Source organism: Cyclopterus lumpus, chromosome 18, assembly GCF_009769545.1.
Source record: "Cyclopterus lumpus isolate fCycLum1 chromosome 18, fCycLum1.pri, whole genome shotgun sequence".
Lineage (NCBI taxonomy): Eukaryota > Metazoa > Chordata > Actinopteri > Perciformes > Cyclopteridae > Cyclopterus > Cyclopterus lumpus.
This window is the reverse complement of record NC_046983.1, coordinates 955,001-969,955: the sequence shown is the minus strand read 5'-3', so window position 1 is coordinate 969,955 and position 14,955 is coordinate 955,001. Positions and strand designations below refer to the sequence as shown.

Sequence of the window (14,955 nt, the reverse complement as noted above, 5' to 3'; positions counted from 1 at the left end):
TACTCTCTATAAGATCTGCTGGTCAGAGCCACGTTATGAGACTGATGCCATCCTTTATACCTGAACTGTAACGTGATCCTTCCGTTTTAATTGACTTCTGGTGCATTTCTGCTTCACATAAAACATCTTCAATTGTCTCTTGTGTGTTTGAATATACAATTTGCGCATAAACCAGTACGATAACTCTCGTGGTGCTTAAGGGATTTCACCTTGAAACTGATGACAGCTTAAAATGTTGAAAAACAGCCCGGAGACACGAGGGAAAGATTCCATTCCACAAACTTCTTCTTGATACACATTCCAGTTAATATCCTGTCCCTGTTCCAGTTGATATCCGGTCCCCATATAGTCCATAGATCTAAATACATATTTAGATATAAATATATATTTATTTATATATATAAATATATATTTATATATATAAATATGTATCTATATATATAAATATGTATCTATACATATAAATATGTATTTAGATATATAAATATATATTTAGATATATACAGCGTATTTAATGGTGAAGAGAACTTGTTGAACCGTTGTTCTTCTTCATTGGTGTTCATTGGTAACTTCATTAAGCTATTTAATGCTGTAACGCTATCAGATACAATAACATTAATATAATATATAAATATAATATGATCAGTTTGAACCTCTTCTATCAGGGAAAGAAAGTACTACTTGTAATTTGAGGTACTGTACTTAAGTAAATGCTACACGAGGGAAATAGTATACTTTTTACTGCACTTTATTGACCTTTTATTTCATATGAAGATGCGCTTTTACTCTTCTCATGTATTGTGGATTATTTACTGTTTTTATTGCGTATTTGCTTATTTAAAACACTTGTTTTGATCCCGTAAAGCTCTCGATCTTGTTTCTCTCCGGACCTCATTCAGAGCCGCACAACCCGGAACAGCGCCGTGTTGTTGTTGTTGTTGTGCACGAGCTTCACAGCCGCGCGGACCAAAGTGAACCATGTTCTACTGCACGAGGAGCAGCGGCGGCGACCACGTGACCAAGGCCGAGATCCTGAGAGGCGTCGTGGCCGAGAAGATGACGACGGCCGCGCGCGAGATCCTCGCGGTGGTCGAGAGGACCGTGGCCGGCTACGAGCACGAGGCGGCGGGCTTCCGGCGCGAGCTCCACCGGCTGGAGCGGCTGCTGCAGCCGGAGAGGACAGGTCGGTGGGCGGCGGAATGCCGTCCGGGTTCGCACCGTTTGTTGACTTCCGGTTTAATAAACGGCGCATTTAACGTTTCTTTGACAATATTACGCAATAATACGTTTACGCAAACCGTTTCCATAGAGTTTGATTGGATGTCACTAAAAGATATGCTAATCCGGGGTTTCACCTTCGGGTGGTTCCGGTCGCTTTCGGTTTTGTTCGGCTTTTAACTTTCTTTTCCTTTTTGGTGTGAAACACGAAGCTCTGATTCCGGAAGATGAGGAAGGCCACGAGGTGGTGGTTCTGGGTGAGGAAGAGGAGGAAGAGGAGGAGCAGCCGGCAGGTAAGCTACTTTATATCAATATATATATTACTGAAGTATTACCTTCAAAACTAGGTAAATACACAAGTATTCAGGTCTCTTACTGCAGTACAAATACTCTTAAAGTACCAATACTACTCTGTAAATGTACCACAAATAAAAAATACTGTCAGTAGAAGTACTTCCTTTAAATGTCCAGTTGAAGTGAACTGGTTTGAACTGGTTTTAGAACAGTCTGTGGAGGACACTGGGAGTCTGGGCCTGCTGTGGTTCGAGGACGAAGACGATGGTGACGATGAAGAGCGGCAGCGAGCGGCGACGACTTCCAGGCGGAGACGAGAAGACCTGAAGGACCCGGATTATCAGACCTCCCCCAGGTGACCAAAACCGGCAGCACCAGCATGCTAGTTAGCTTAGCATAACGTTAGCATGCCAGTTAGCGTAGCTCGTGCCAGTTTTAATGTGTAACGAGTGCAATGAGTTCCCTGTCTTTACTTTGTCAGCTGCAGGTTAATTCCCCCCCGAGACCGGTCTGACAGGAGGAGGCCCGGCAGACCTCGGACCAGCGACACGGTCCTGAGGATCTGCGTCCTGGAGGACTCTCGGACCGCCGTGCTCTCGAACGCGGGTTTGTTTCCAAAGATTGAAGAGCGTCGTTACAACCGCGGTCAAAATAATGTGTTTCTTCTTCTGCTTTTAGTGTTTAAGAAGTACCCGGTCCAGGAGGTGAGGTGTCCTCGAGGACTCCAGGAGGAGGATTTCCTGGCCCTGTTGCGGTCCACCTTCCCTCAGCTGGAGGCCCAGAACCCCTTTGACGTCTTCACGTCGGACAGGACGAAGACGCTTCAGCCTCTGAAGGTGGAGGCGCTGACGCCTGAGGAGATCTGCAGGAGCATCCGGCTCTCCGGGGGAGGAAACTCTGCCCTCTACCTCCGACTGAAGGTACTACAGTCACGCATCAACACACCATTAGCAGATAACAAATGGATTTGTTAAAGTGGGAAGTCGTGTTTTTACGGTCTGAATGCAAAAAGACGCGCAAAGAACTTTAAAATGTTTTCCGATGGATTTGGTTCGATCGATGCTAAGCTACGCTAACATCGCAAACGCTTACTTCCATGTCAGTTTCGAAGGTAAAACGTCCGAATGTCATAGATCTAAGTTCTATTTAAGAATTATTTCACTATATTTAACATACGAGTTGAGTCTGTCAAACGACTTTTAAAATGCTTGTTCCTGAATGGAGCTTGGTTCGATTCGTGCTAAGCTACGCTAACATTGCAGCAGCTCCACAGAATAACGTCAGATAGACGTTAATACATGTTGCTTTGAAAAGAATAAATTATCTGAACATTACATTACATTTCATGTCATTTAGCTGACGCTTTTATCCAAAGCGACTTACAATAAGTGAATTAAACCATGAGTCCAAACTCAGAACAACAAGAATCTAGCAAGTACAATTTCTTCAATAAAGTTAAACTACAAAGTGCTATCAGTAAGAGACATTTAAGTGCTACTAAAGTGCTACTACGGCGCTACCTTCCCTTTTCAAATCTGTTTCAGAGCAGAGAGGATCCTCAGAGCAGCACTGAAGACCTTGCTGGTCTCCAGAGACCCCCCGGTGCTGGTCTCCAAAGACCCCCCGGTGCTGGTCTCCAGAGACCCCCCGGTGCTGGTCTCCAAAGACCCCCCGGTGCTGGTCTCCAGAGACCCCCCGGTGCTGGTCTCCAAAGACCCCCCGGTGCTGGTCTCCAAAGACCCCCCGGTGCTGGTCTCCAGAGACCCCCCGGTGCTGGTCTCCAGAGACCCGGTGCTACAACATCAGCTGATGAGACCGAAGCCGTCACCGGGTAACGTGCACAGACACATTTTGAGATATTGAATGAGATGTGAAAAATAAAATCACGTGATGCGTTCAAGGACCGGATTGTAATGATTTTTTAAATTTTTTATTAAGAGTGACGACAGAAAATAAAGATTTAATCGCCGGTTCTTTGACAAAAGTAGGAGGAGCTTCAAAGACAAACCGGTTGGCGAACCCCCCGGCGAGTCTTCCAGGTTATCGCCTCCCTCGGTGCCGTTTGACAGGAGGAGGCGGGGCAGACCCCGCTTTGGGGAGGAGCCGACCCACCACGTCCTCAGAGTCTGCGTCCTGGAGGGGCTGCGGTCCAACGTGCTGCCTCACAAAGGTGAGCGACGCAATCGGGGTTCAGGTTCTCAGGTGATCCGGATCCTCCCCCGCTGACCACCCCCCCCCCCCCTCCATTTCAGTGCTGACCAAGTACCCGGTCCAGGAGGTGAGGTGTCCTCGTGGACTCCGGGAGGAGGACTTCCTGCTCCTGCTGAGGTCCCGGGTCCCTCAGCTGGAGCCTCAGAAACCGTTTGACGTCTTCAAGTCGGACAGAAGCCGAAGACTCCAGAGGCTCCAGGTGAAGACGTTGACCCCCGAAGAGATCTTCAGGACCAGGTCCCCCGGAAACAAGACCCTGATCTATATCAGAGTCAAGGTACTCACTGTGGTATTAGTACATCTCGTACTCTGTAGGCAGCCGAGCTACTTACTACATCTCAGAGGTACATATTGTACTTGTTCAAAGTGTGTATTAGTACTTTTACTGCAGTACAGCAGCCGGATACTTCTTCCTCTGACTGATCTTCTCTTAAAGGGACAGTTTGTCTTAAAGTTATCCAGCAGGAACCGTGAGCTCATGTAGTTTGGGTGCACTGTCCCTTTAAGGCCTCTGTTTCCTTAAACGTGAACTCTAGCAGACCAGAGAGGAGGAGCCTGAGGAGGAGGAGCCTGAGGAGGAGGAGGAGCTTCACCTTTCACAGAGAAGCGATGAAGGCACCACGATGAAGAGCGATGAAGCCAAGCTCGACTCCAGGTAATTTAAAAATAACTTTCTACTAGTACTTCTTAATTCAGAGGTGGTGTTTTAATTGGTATTAATTCAAAGTATTACTGTGTATTAGTATTCGATATTGATTACTAATCTATTGCTCTTGGTCCACAGCGCTGTTCAACCCGAGGGAAGCGGAGCAGACGTCCCGTCAGACCAACAGGAAGTGGAAACGGAGGCGCTGGACAAGGACGGCGACTGGGAACCCGAGTCGTCGAAGAGGAAGATGAAGAGGAAGGGAGGCGCCAAAGAGGAACAGAAGACGGCGTGTCAGGTGTGCGGGTTCGGGTATCGGGTAACCGGCAGTCTCGTCAAACACGCCTGGAGCCACGTGGACGAGGCGCGCGGCGGTGTGTGCGGCGTGTGCGGCGAGCGCTTCGAGTCCGCGGACGCCTTGAAGGGACATCTCAAAACGTACAAGAAGACTCACGACTGCTCGCACTGCAGGAAGTCCTTCCTCACCGCCGCCGGCCTCCAGAGCCACGCCCCCCTCCACACGGGGAGCCGGCCCTTTAAGTGCCACGTCTGCGGCAAGGCCTTCGCCCGCGCGTCCAGCCTGAGCAACCACCGCTGGGTTCACGCTGAGGAGAAACCCTTTGAGTGCGCCGCCTGCCCGAAGGCGTTCGGCCTGCAGGCGCAGCTACGGGCGCACGCCAAGGCGCACGCGGGCCGGGACCGGTACCGCTGCTCCGTGTGCGGCAAGTCGCTGTACGACCTGCGCTCGCTCACCCGGCACAAGGCCACGCACTCCGGGGAGCGCCGCCACGGCTGCGGCGTCTGCGGGAAGCGCTTCAAGCTCTCGTGCACGCTGAAGTCTCACGAGAAGACGCACGCGGCGCGCGAGCGCACATTCCTGTGCCACGTCTGCTGCAAGACCTTCCTGTCCAACTGCAGCCTGAAGGCGCACGTGCGCACGCACAGCGGCGAGCGGCCGTTCGCCTGCGCCGTCTGCGGCAAAGGGTTCGTGTCCAACGGCGAGCGCACGGCGCACGCGCGCGTGCACACGGGCGAGGCGCCGTACGGCTGCTCGCAGTGCGGACGCTTCTTCAAGCGCAAGACTCACCTGAGCAACCACGTGCGCAGCCACCTGGGCATCAAGCTGTACGTGTGCACGGTGTGCGGGAAGCCGTGCGCACGCCAGGAGCACCTGACGGTGCACATGAGGACGCACAGCGGGGAGAGACCCTACGAGTGCTCCGTGTGCGGCAAGGCCTTCACGCAGAGCCACTGCCTGAAGACGCACATGAGGAGCCACGACTGTTCCTGAACGCACCGGCACCTCAAAGCGACACCACCGCGAACCCTGTTCCTGAATGCACCGTGAACTCGTCCCTGAACGCACCGTGAACCCGTCCCTGAACGCACCGTGAGCTCGTCCCTGAACGCACCGTGAATCTGTTCCTGAACGCACCGTGAACCCGTCCCTGAACGCACCGTGAGCTCGTCCCTAAACGCACCGTGAACCCGTTCCTGAACGCACCGTGAACTCGTCCCTGAACGCACCATGAGCTCGTCCCTAAACGCACCGTGAACCCGTTCCTGAACGCACCGTGAACTCGTCCCTGAACGCACCATGAGCTCGTCTCTAAACGCACCGTGAACCCGTTCCTGAACGCACCGTGAACCAGTCCCTGAACGCACCGTGAGCTCGTCCCTGAACGCACCGTGAACTCGTCCCTGAACGCACCGTGAACCCGTCCCTGAACGCACCCTGAGCTCGTCCCTGAACGCACCGTGAATCTGTTCCTGAACGCACCGTGAACCCGTCCCTGAACGCACCATGAGCTCGTCCCTAAACGCACCGTGAACCCGTTCCTGAACGCACCGTGAACTCGTCCCTGAACGCACCGTGAGCTCGTCCCTAAACGCACCGTGAACCCGTTCCTGAACGCACCGTGAACCCGTCCCTGAACGCACCGTGAGCTCGTCCCTGAACGCACCGTGAACCCGTCCCTGAACGCACCGTGAGCTTGTCCCAAAACGCACCGTGAACCTGTTCCTGAAAACAATGTGAACCCGTCCCTGAACGCACCATGAACTCATACAGGTTCAGAGCAAATGGAACTCTCTCGATACCGACGGCCGTCCACGACTCTAAATGTTCTCCTTTCACTTTGTTCTTTAAAGATAAAAAGACATTCTTGTTATTGTCATCATTATTGTTAATGAAGTGTAACGATGAGCTCAGAGTTAAATAATTCATCTGGATTTATTCTAGTTCATCACCAACACTACATTTTACTAGATTACACTGAACACATCATAATCTCTCCTGCTGGTTTGAACTTAATTGGCGACTACAAATAATAAATGTGATTATTTCTATTGATTATCAGCCGATCACGATCAACAGTCCCCAAAAAATGTTCAGGTACAAAAAAAATTATCAAACACTTTTGATAAAGAACGTACATTCTTTAAAAACTGGACCAATTCATTGATTAGTTAATCAATATAAAAGTAATCAACGGTCTTAATAATGAAAATATTTCAGGAAATTCATCAACTTTAGCGTTTTTTATTTATTTTATTATTTTACTTGACTTCCTGTTTAATGTTTTTATTTAATTAGTTTAATGTTTTCATGAGGGCGTACATTTAATGTTGCATTCAGGGCAAGTGGGAAATGTGATGTTCCCTCAAACTGAGTCGTTTAAATTGACTTAATCAGCCGTTTGAACTGTAATGATTCTTAATCGAATTCTATAAATTTGCTTCCTTGATGAATTTGACATCAGAACACCTTAAAATCCCACATGGCCCCTGAATGCAGCATTTGGTTTCAAAGTCACGACGATACAAAGTACTTTTACTACGAGTTTGAGGTACTTTGAGTGTTTTCTTTTCATGCTATTTTTCTGCTGTTGTTCCAGATTGAATGTTGTTAATGTACTTTTACTGAAGCAGGACTTTTGTGGTATTAGTACTCACTTATTGCGGTATTTCACTTATTGTAGTAACGGATCTGAATACCTCCTCCCTTTTCTGACTTTTTAAACCTTTTATTTTAGAATATTTGTGTCACTTAAGAACCAAATCTACCGAACAATAAATACAATTAAACGTTTTTAACCGTATTATTTCGTATAGTGTTTTTAGGGCGTCGTCGTGCTGCATTCAGGGAAGCTCCAGCATGTCGTGTTCGGCGAGGATTCGCTGAGTTTGCACGTGGACAAGCGCGAGTGCGTCGATGATGCTGCGCAGGATGGGCGTGGCCTCCCGCTGGCTGCGAACGCACACCAGCTGCAGGAAGTAGCGTCGGTCCGGGAGGGCGAGGAAGACGAACTCTGCAGCCTGACGGAGCACCCAGGGGTGGTGGGGGGCCAACGCCACCATGTAGGCAGCCCTGAGGGAAAACGTTAGCATGTCATCATGACCTGTTAGCTTTAGCCTGTTAGCATGACGTCATGGCCTGTTAGCTTTAGCCTGTTAGCATGAGGTTCTACCTGCTCAGCTCTCCAGGTGTTCTGTATTGTCCGTCGGCGTCCGGTCCTTCAGCCAAACCCTCCAACAGGAGCTTCAACCACAGCAGAGATCGATGCAGCCGCAGCAGCGTCCGGCAGCCCGATTCCGTACGCCGCGAGAAATTCACCTTGCCCGCCTTAAGCTCCGCCTCCACCATGGAGCGAACCGATTGATCGGCCTCGAGAGGAAGAACCAAGCTTTCGGGCGGAAGTTTCCCATGAGCCTCCAGGCTTAGTTTGAGTGACAGCTCTCGTATCAGCACAACCTTTTCCTTCACCTTGTGGGAAAAGAAACCGACCATCGTCCCGAGAGACTCCATGAACCTAAAAGAGATTTAGAGTTTGTATTTGAAGAGTGAAGCCTATGCTTCATGTGTTAAAGCTGCATTCTCTCTCCTGACCACCAGGGGGCGACTCCTCTGGTTGTATAGAAGTCTATGCTTCATGTGTTAAAGCTGCATTCTCTCTCCTGACCACCAGGGGGCGACTCCTCTGGTTGTATAGAAGTCTATGCTTCATGTGTTAAAGCTGCATTCTCTCTAGTGACCACCAGGGGGCGACTCCTCTGGTTGTATAGAAGTCTATGCTTCATGTGTTAAAGCTGCATTCTCTCTCCTGACCACCAGGGGGCGACTCCTCTGGTTGTATAGAAGTCTATGCTTCATGTGTTAAAGCTGCATTCTCTCTAGTGACCACCAGGGGGCGACTCCTCTGGTTGTATAGAAGTCTATGATTCATGTCTTAAAGCTGCATTCTCTCTCCTGACCACCAGGGGGCGACTCCTCTGGTTGTATAGAAGTCTATGCTTCATGTGTTAAAGCTGCATTCTCTCTCCTGACCACCAGGGGGCGACTCCTCTGGTTGTATAGAAGTCTATGCTTCATGTGTTAAAGCTGCATTCTCTCTCCTGACCACCAGGGGGCGACTCCTCTGGTTGTATAGAAGTCTATGCTTCATGTGTTAAAGCTGCATTCTCTCTAGTGACCACCAGGGGGCGACTCCTCTGGTTGTATAGAAGTCTATGCTTCATGTGTTAAAGCTGCATTCTCTCTCCTGACCACCAGGGGGCGACTCCTCTGGTTGTATAGAAGTCTATGCTTCATGTGTTAAAGCTGCATTCTCTCTAGTGACCACCAGGGGGCGACTCCTCTGGTTGTATAGAAGTCTATGATTCAGTGTTAAAGCTGCATTCTCTCTCCTGACCACCAGGGGGCGACTCCTCTGGTTGTATAGAAGTCTATGCTTCATGTGTTAAAGCTGCATTCTCTCTCCTGACCACCAGGGGGCGACTCCTCTGGTTGTATAGAAGTCCATGCTTCATGTGTTAAAGCTGCATTCTCTCTCCTGACCACCAGGGGGCGACTCCTCTGGTTGTATAGAAGTCTATGCTTCATGTGTTAAAGCTGCATTCTCTCTCCTGACCACCAGGGGGCGACTCCTCTGGTTGTATAGAAGTCTATGCTTCATGTGTTAAAGCTGCATTCTCTCTAGTGACCACCAGGGGGCGACTCCTCTGGTTGTATAGAAGTCTATGATTCATGTGTTAAAGCTGCATTCTCTCTCCTGACCACCAGGGGGCGACTCCTCTGGTTGTATAGAAGTCTATGCTTCATGTGTTAAAGCTGCATTCTCTCTCCTGACCACCAGGGGGCGACTCCTCTGGTTGTATAGAAGTCCATGCTTCATGTGTTAAAGCTGCATTCTCTCTCCTGACCACCAGGGGGCGACTCCTCTGGTTGTATAGAAGTCTATGCTTAATGTGTTAAAGCTGCATTCTCTCTCCTGACCACCAGGGGGTGACTCCTCTGGTTGTATAGAAGTCTACTTCTCTTGATTTGTAGCTAAATCTCTATCGAGGTCAGAGCTAGGCTAGCTGGTCTCTATGCTAAGCTAACCGGCTGCTAGCTGTAGCTTGTTGTTGGCATACTTGAGGAGCTGATCCCAGCTCTGCAGGTACGGCTCCAGCAGGACGTCGTCGGCGTTCGCCAGGCAGGACTTTAAATACTGCAGCAGACGCCATGCCTGAAACGATTGGCCAGGACACTCCTGTTTGAGGGGCTGGGCTTGTGCTGGCTCCGCCCCCTCCTCAGGAACCAATGGAGGCTCGGACTGAAGGAAAAAATATGTATACCTTTTTATATATAAATTATTGGTTTGAGAAGTTTTACGTAGCCTTTTTAAATTTGAATAAAAAGGTTTTGAGTGTTAATAAATAATACAAAAGGAAGTTTTTTTCCCCTCAAACTTTAATTTAACTTTAATTAATGAAGCATAATGAAATAAGTTGATTACATAATAAATAAATACAGAGTTTGAGACCTCACAAGGTTGGAAACACAGACGTGTGTTTGTCTCACCGTTTGATGGTAAAGAGCCAAACACGGCTGCCAGGAGCTGCCACAGTCGCCCTGGGCTGGAGAACCACGGAGAACCACGGAGAACAACCAGGAAACAAGGAGAGTTACTTAAAGATGTATCATCCCTCTATTATTATTATTATTATTTTAGATTTTTATGTTTGTGTATTTATTTATTAATTCATACATCTGTTTATATATTTGGATGAATTTATGTAATGATAAATAGTTATTTATTTATATTTATGTAATTTTTTTGTAACGGTCAGGAGTCCAAAGGGCTGTTATTCATGTGTAACTTTATTTATATACATTTCATAATTAAATTAAACGTTTATTAGTTTAAAGAAATGATCGCTAATGATCCAGTAAAATGTTTTTTTATTATTTATTCCCATAATTGACTCCCCAGAAATATTATTAAAAATCTTTTTAAAAATATAATTATTAAAAATAAAATAATAAAGAAATAAGCGCTACATGTGATCACCTCTAGGGGGCGCATGTGAATATTTCCCTCACTGTAATGACTCAAACACTGAACTTTAACAGCAGAAGTAAAAGTTCTAATACCAGGATGTGAAAGTATTATCCACTCAATGTACTCAAAGTATTAAAAGTAAACAAGTACTTTTACTTCAAAGGATTAAGAAGGAAAATAAATATATTGTTTATCAGGACACAGTACAAGTATGAAGTACAAGTACCTCATGCTGGTACTTAAGTACTTGAGTAAATGTACTCTATAGTATCCAAGATGGCCGACGACCACATGACGGAAACTCACGGAGCCACAAGGAGCTGATGAAGAGGAGCAGAGCCAAGATGGCCGCCAGCAGCAGGAGGCGAAGCAGCGTCATTCGTCTGAGGGGAACCATGTGAAGCACGCACACACACACACACACACACTTAAACAAAACACACACACACACACTTTCCCTTCAGCTCCTCAGTTTAACAAACAATGCTTTCAATGACTTCTCTCTCTCTCTCGTTGGGGTTAAAGGTCGTCTGTTGTCACTCCCGCTGCTGCAAACACTCAGCGTGACCTTCGTACTTGACCCCGTCCTGTTTATCTCAGCCTGTTATCACACACACACATACACACACACACACATACACACATACACACACGCGCACACACACACGCGCACACACACGCACACATACACACGCATACACACAGGACCAAGGCCACATTTAAGTACCATTAAACGACTTCCTCAAGGTTTTAGCCTCAATGTGGTGAGTTCAGGTGTCTGTAATAACAGTAGGACAGTCTGTGGTGAGTTCAGGTGTCTGTAATAACAGTAGGACAGTCTGTGGTGAGTTCAGGTGTCTGTAATAACAGTAGGACAGTCTGTGGTGAGTTCAGGTGTCTGTAATAACAGTAGGTGATTCTTTAATGACAGAAGTCAGAACTGAGGAGAAATTATTTATTGATGGTCAAATGAAACAAGTAGCAACTTTAAATATTCATAAAGACGTTGAAAGACACATGATGGATTCACTCTGTCATCAACAAGTCATCTGATTGACGTATTGATTGATTGACTTATTAATTTATTGACTTATTGGTGTCTTTGGTGTGTGAGTCAATGTGCAATTCTATTTGTGCGTGTGTGTGCTTGTTGTCAGTGAGACGAGGAACAATAAAGGTTTCTACGACTAAAAGAAGGTCTTTTAATGTAAAGACCAACATTGAGGTTTCTTAAAGCTTTTAGAGGAGTAAAGTATTTATGATATTAATTATGAACCGGAGAGAAGAGGGCTTTAAGTTAGATCGGATCAATAGGAATGAATCAAGGCTTATATGAATATTAATAATAGACAGGATTGATTAAACATTAGATGATTGGTTACGTACAGTGAAAAAAGACTTAGCTGGTAGAAAAATAGTTTGTGACACTTTAAAGTGACTTAAAGTTTGTGTAAAAGGTTTAGAGAAGAATTTGGTTTGTTGGAGCAACTTTACACGTCCACCTTAAAAGTTCCACCTTAAAGGTTCCACCTTTAAAGTAACGAGATTCAGATTTAACTGTTTATTTCATGAACTCCTTAGAGACTGTAGTGCCAGAGTTCTGGGACAATATGTGTGTGTGTGTGTGTTTGTGTCTCTGTGTGTGTCTGTCTGTCTGTGTGTGTGTGTGTGTGTGTGTGTGTGTGTTCAGGTCAGCAGAGTCCTTCAGCTTTAACCTGCAGGACGTCACAGAGTCCAGGACGTTTCTGAAGAACCTGAAGAGCAAAAACAGTAAACTAGTAACCAGCAGTAAACTAGTAACCAGCAGTAAACTAGTAACCAACAGTACACTAGTAACCAATAGTACACTAGTAACCAACAGTACACTAGTAACCAACAGTACACTAGTAACCAACAGTAAACTAGAAACCAACAGTAAACTAGTAACCAACAGTAAACTAGTAACCAACAGTAAACTAGTAACCAACAGTAAACTAGAAACCAACAGTAAACTAGTAACCAACAGTAAACTAGTAACCAACAGTAAACTAGTAACCAACAGTACACTAGTAACCAACAGTAAACTAGAAACCAACAGTAAACTAGTAACCAACAGTAAACTAGTAACCAACAGTAAACTAGTAACCAACAGTACACTAGTAACCAACAGTACACTAGTAACCAACAGTAAACTAGTAACCAACAGTACACTAGTAACCAACAGTAAACTAGTAACCAACAGTAAACTAGAAACCAACAGTAAACTAGTAACCAGCAGTACACTAGTAACCAACAGTACACTAGTAACCAACAGTAAACTAGTAACCAACAGTAAACTAGTAACCAGCAGTACACTAGTAACCAACAGTACACTAGTAACCAACAGTACACTAGTAACCAACAGTACACTAGTAACCAACAGTACACTAGTAACCAACAGTAAACTAGTAACCAACAGTACACTAGTAACCAACAGTAAACTAGTAACCAACAGTACACTAGTAACCAACAGTAAACTAGTAACCAACAGTACACTAGTAACCAACAGTACACTAGTAACCAACAGTAAACTAGTAACCAACAGTAAACTAGTAACCAACAGTACACTAGTAACCAACAGTACACTAGTAACCAACAGTAAACTAGTAACCAACAGTAAACTAGTAACCAACAGTACACTAGTAACCAACAGTACACTAGTAACCAACAGTAAACTAGTAACCAACAGTACACTAGTAACCAACAGTACACTAGTAACCAACAGTAAACTAGTAACCAACAGTAAACTAGTAACCAACAGTACACTAGTAACCAACAGTAAACTAGTAACCAACAGTAAACTAGAAACCAACAGTAAACTAGTAACCAACAGTAAACCAGTAACCAACAGTAAACTAGAAACCAACAGTAAACTAGTAACCAGCAGTAAACTAGAAACCAACAGTAAACTAGTAACCAACAGTACACTAGTAACCAACAGTAAACTAGTAACCAACAGTACACTAGTAACCAACAGTAAACTAGTAACCAACAGTACACTAGAAACCAACAGTAAACTAGTAACCAACAGTAAACCAGTAACCAACAGTAAACTAGTAACCAACAGTAAACTAGTAACCAACAGTACACTAGTAACCAACAGTAAACTAGAAACCAACAGTAAACTAGTAACCAGCAGTAAACTAGAAACCAACAGTAAACTAGTAACCAACAGTACACTAGAAACCAACAGTAAACTAGTAACCAACAGTACACTAGTAACCAGCAGTAAACTAGTAACCAACAGTAAACCAGTAACCAACAGTAAACTAGTAACCAGCAGTAAACCAGTAACCAACAGTAAACTAGTAACCAACAGTACACTAGTAACCAACAGTAAACTAGAAACCAACAGTAAACTAGTAACCAACAGTAAACTAGTAACCAACAGTAAACTAGTAACCAACAGTACACTAGTAACCAACAGTAAACTAGTAACCAACAGTACACTAGTAACCAACAGTAAACTAGAAACCAACAGTACACTAGTAACCAACAGTACACTAGTAACCAACAGTAAACTAGTAACCAACAGTACACTAGTAACCAGCAGTAAACCAGTAACCAACAGTAAACTAGTAACTAACAGTACACTAGTAACCAGCAGTAAACCAGTAACCAGCAGTAAACCAGTAACCAACAGTAAACCAGTAACCAACAGTAAACTAGTAACCAACAGTAAACCAGTAACCAACAGTAAACTAGTAACCAACAGTACACTAGTAACCAACAGTAAACTAGAAACCAACAGTAAACTAGTAACCAACAGTACACTAGTAACCAACAGTAAACTAGAAACCAACAGTACACTAGTAACCAACAGTAAACTAGTAACCAACAGTACACTAGTAACCAACAGTACACTAGTAACCAACAGTAAACTAGAAACCAACAGTAAACTAGTAACCAACAGTAAACCAGTAACCAACAGTAAACTAGTAAACCAGTAACAGTAATATAAATATCAGAAATGCATCTTCATTCGTAGACGGCTGGAGGGGCGTGTCCCTTTCTGCGTTTGATTGACAGCAGTGTTACGTCATCCTGAACAGAGTGCTGTGGTCTCAAAGCAGCCAATCAGAGAGCAGCGTGGGACCTCACTAACCTGCAGCGTGTTGAGGATTTCTCCAAACAGACGTCGGGCCTCCTGAGAGTCCGGCTCCTCAAAGTAGTCCGACCCCGCGACTTCCACGGTTATGGATCTGATGTTGCGACACATACCTGAGGAGACGCATTGATAGG

The 14,955-nt window shown here is 45.7% G+C and overlaps 3 protein-coding genes across 9 annotated transcripts in view; 1 reads left to right on the top strand and 2 right to left on the bottom strand.

Annotated features, from left to right (window-relative positions):
- The first annotated feature begins 899 nt into the window (after positions 1-899).
- LOC117747912 (zinc finger protein 169-like) lies at positions 900-7,460 on the top strand. 7 transcript variants are annotated; one of them, XM_034557423.1, is made up of 10 exons: positions 900-1,183; positions 1,431-1,511; positions 1,720-1,867; positions 1,994-2,118; positions 2,191-2,432; positions 3,057-3,343; positions 3,498-3,682; positions 3,765-4,000; positions 4,260-4,378; positions 4,508-7,460. In XM_034557423.1, exons 1-10 carry the CDS (start codon positions 979-981, stop codon positions 5,658-5,660), a joined length of 2,781 nt encoding a protein of 926 aa, XP_034413314.1. In that variant the 5' UTR covers positions 900-978; the 3' UTR covers positions 5,661-7,460. The 7 variants fall into 7 exon arrangements, with proteins under 7 accessions (XP_034413314.1, XP_034413313.1, XP_034413312.1 ...); XM_034557422.1 differs by having other exon boundaries at positions 1,994-2,432; positions 3,057-3,096; positions 3,145-3,343; XM_034557421.1 differs by having other exon boundaries at positions 2,000-2,432.
- Positions 7,461-7,484: 24 nt separating this feature from the next.
- si:ch73-269m23.5 (ceramide-1-phosphate transfer protein) lies at positions 7,485-11,414 on the bottom strand. The gene is made up of 5 exons (XM_034557438.1): positions 11,002-11,414; positions 10,215-10,270; positions 9,785-9,966; positions 7,840-8,181; positions 7,485-7,739 (listed from the first exon to the last, which is right to left on the bottom strand). Exons 1-5 carry the CDS (start codon positions 11,090-11,092, stop codon positions 7,511-7,513), a joined length of 900 nt encoding a protein of 299 aa, XP_034413329.1. The 5' UTR covers positions 11,093-11,414; the 3' UTR covers positions 7,485-7,510.
- A 222-nt stretch (positions 11,415-11,636) lies between these two features.
- LOC117748080 (F-box only protein 41-like) overlaps positions 11,637-14,955 on the bottom strand; it is a 19,231-nt gene continuing 15,912 nt past the window's right edge. Inside the window, exons 16-17 of the mRNA XM_034557703.1 lie at positions 14,819-14,934; positions 11,637-12,449 (exon numbers count right to left, since the gene is read on the bottom strand). Of these exons, the coding sequence (XP_034413594.1) occupies positions 12,387-12,449; positions 14,819-14,934 (179 nt within the window). The 3' untranslated portion in view covers positions 11,637-12,386. The remainder of the gene's footprint in view (positions 12,450-14,818; positions 14,935-14,955) is intronic.

Bases quoted from the DNA above. Each gene is read 5' to 3' on its own strand.
- LOC117747912 (XM_034557416.1), top strand. From the start codon at position 979: ATGTTCTACTGCACGAGGAGCAGCGGCGGCGACCACGTGACCAAGGCC. The intron at 1,512-1,719 runs GTAAGCTACTTT...AACTGGTTTTAG, and splicing joins AGAGGAGGAGCAGCCGGCAG to AACAGTCTGTGGAGGACACT. The intron at 2,433-3,056 runs GTACTACAGTCA...AATCTGTTTCAG, and splicing joins CCCTCTACCTCCGACTGAAG to AGCAGAGAGGATCCTCAGAG.
- si:ch73-269m23.5 (XM_034557438.1), bottom strand. From the start codon at position 11,092: ATGGTTCCCCTCAGACGAATGACGCTGCTTCGCCTCCTGCTGCTGGCG. The intron at 8,182-9,784 runs GTATGCCAACAA...AATCTCTTTTAG, and splicing joins AGCTGGGATCAGCTCCTCAA to GTTCATGGAGTCTCTCGGGA. The intron at 7,740-7,839 runs GTAGAACCTCAT...GTTTTCCCTCAG, and splicing joins ACACCTGGAGAGCTGAGCAG to GGCTGCCTACATGGTGGCGT.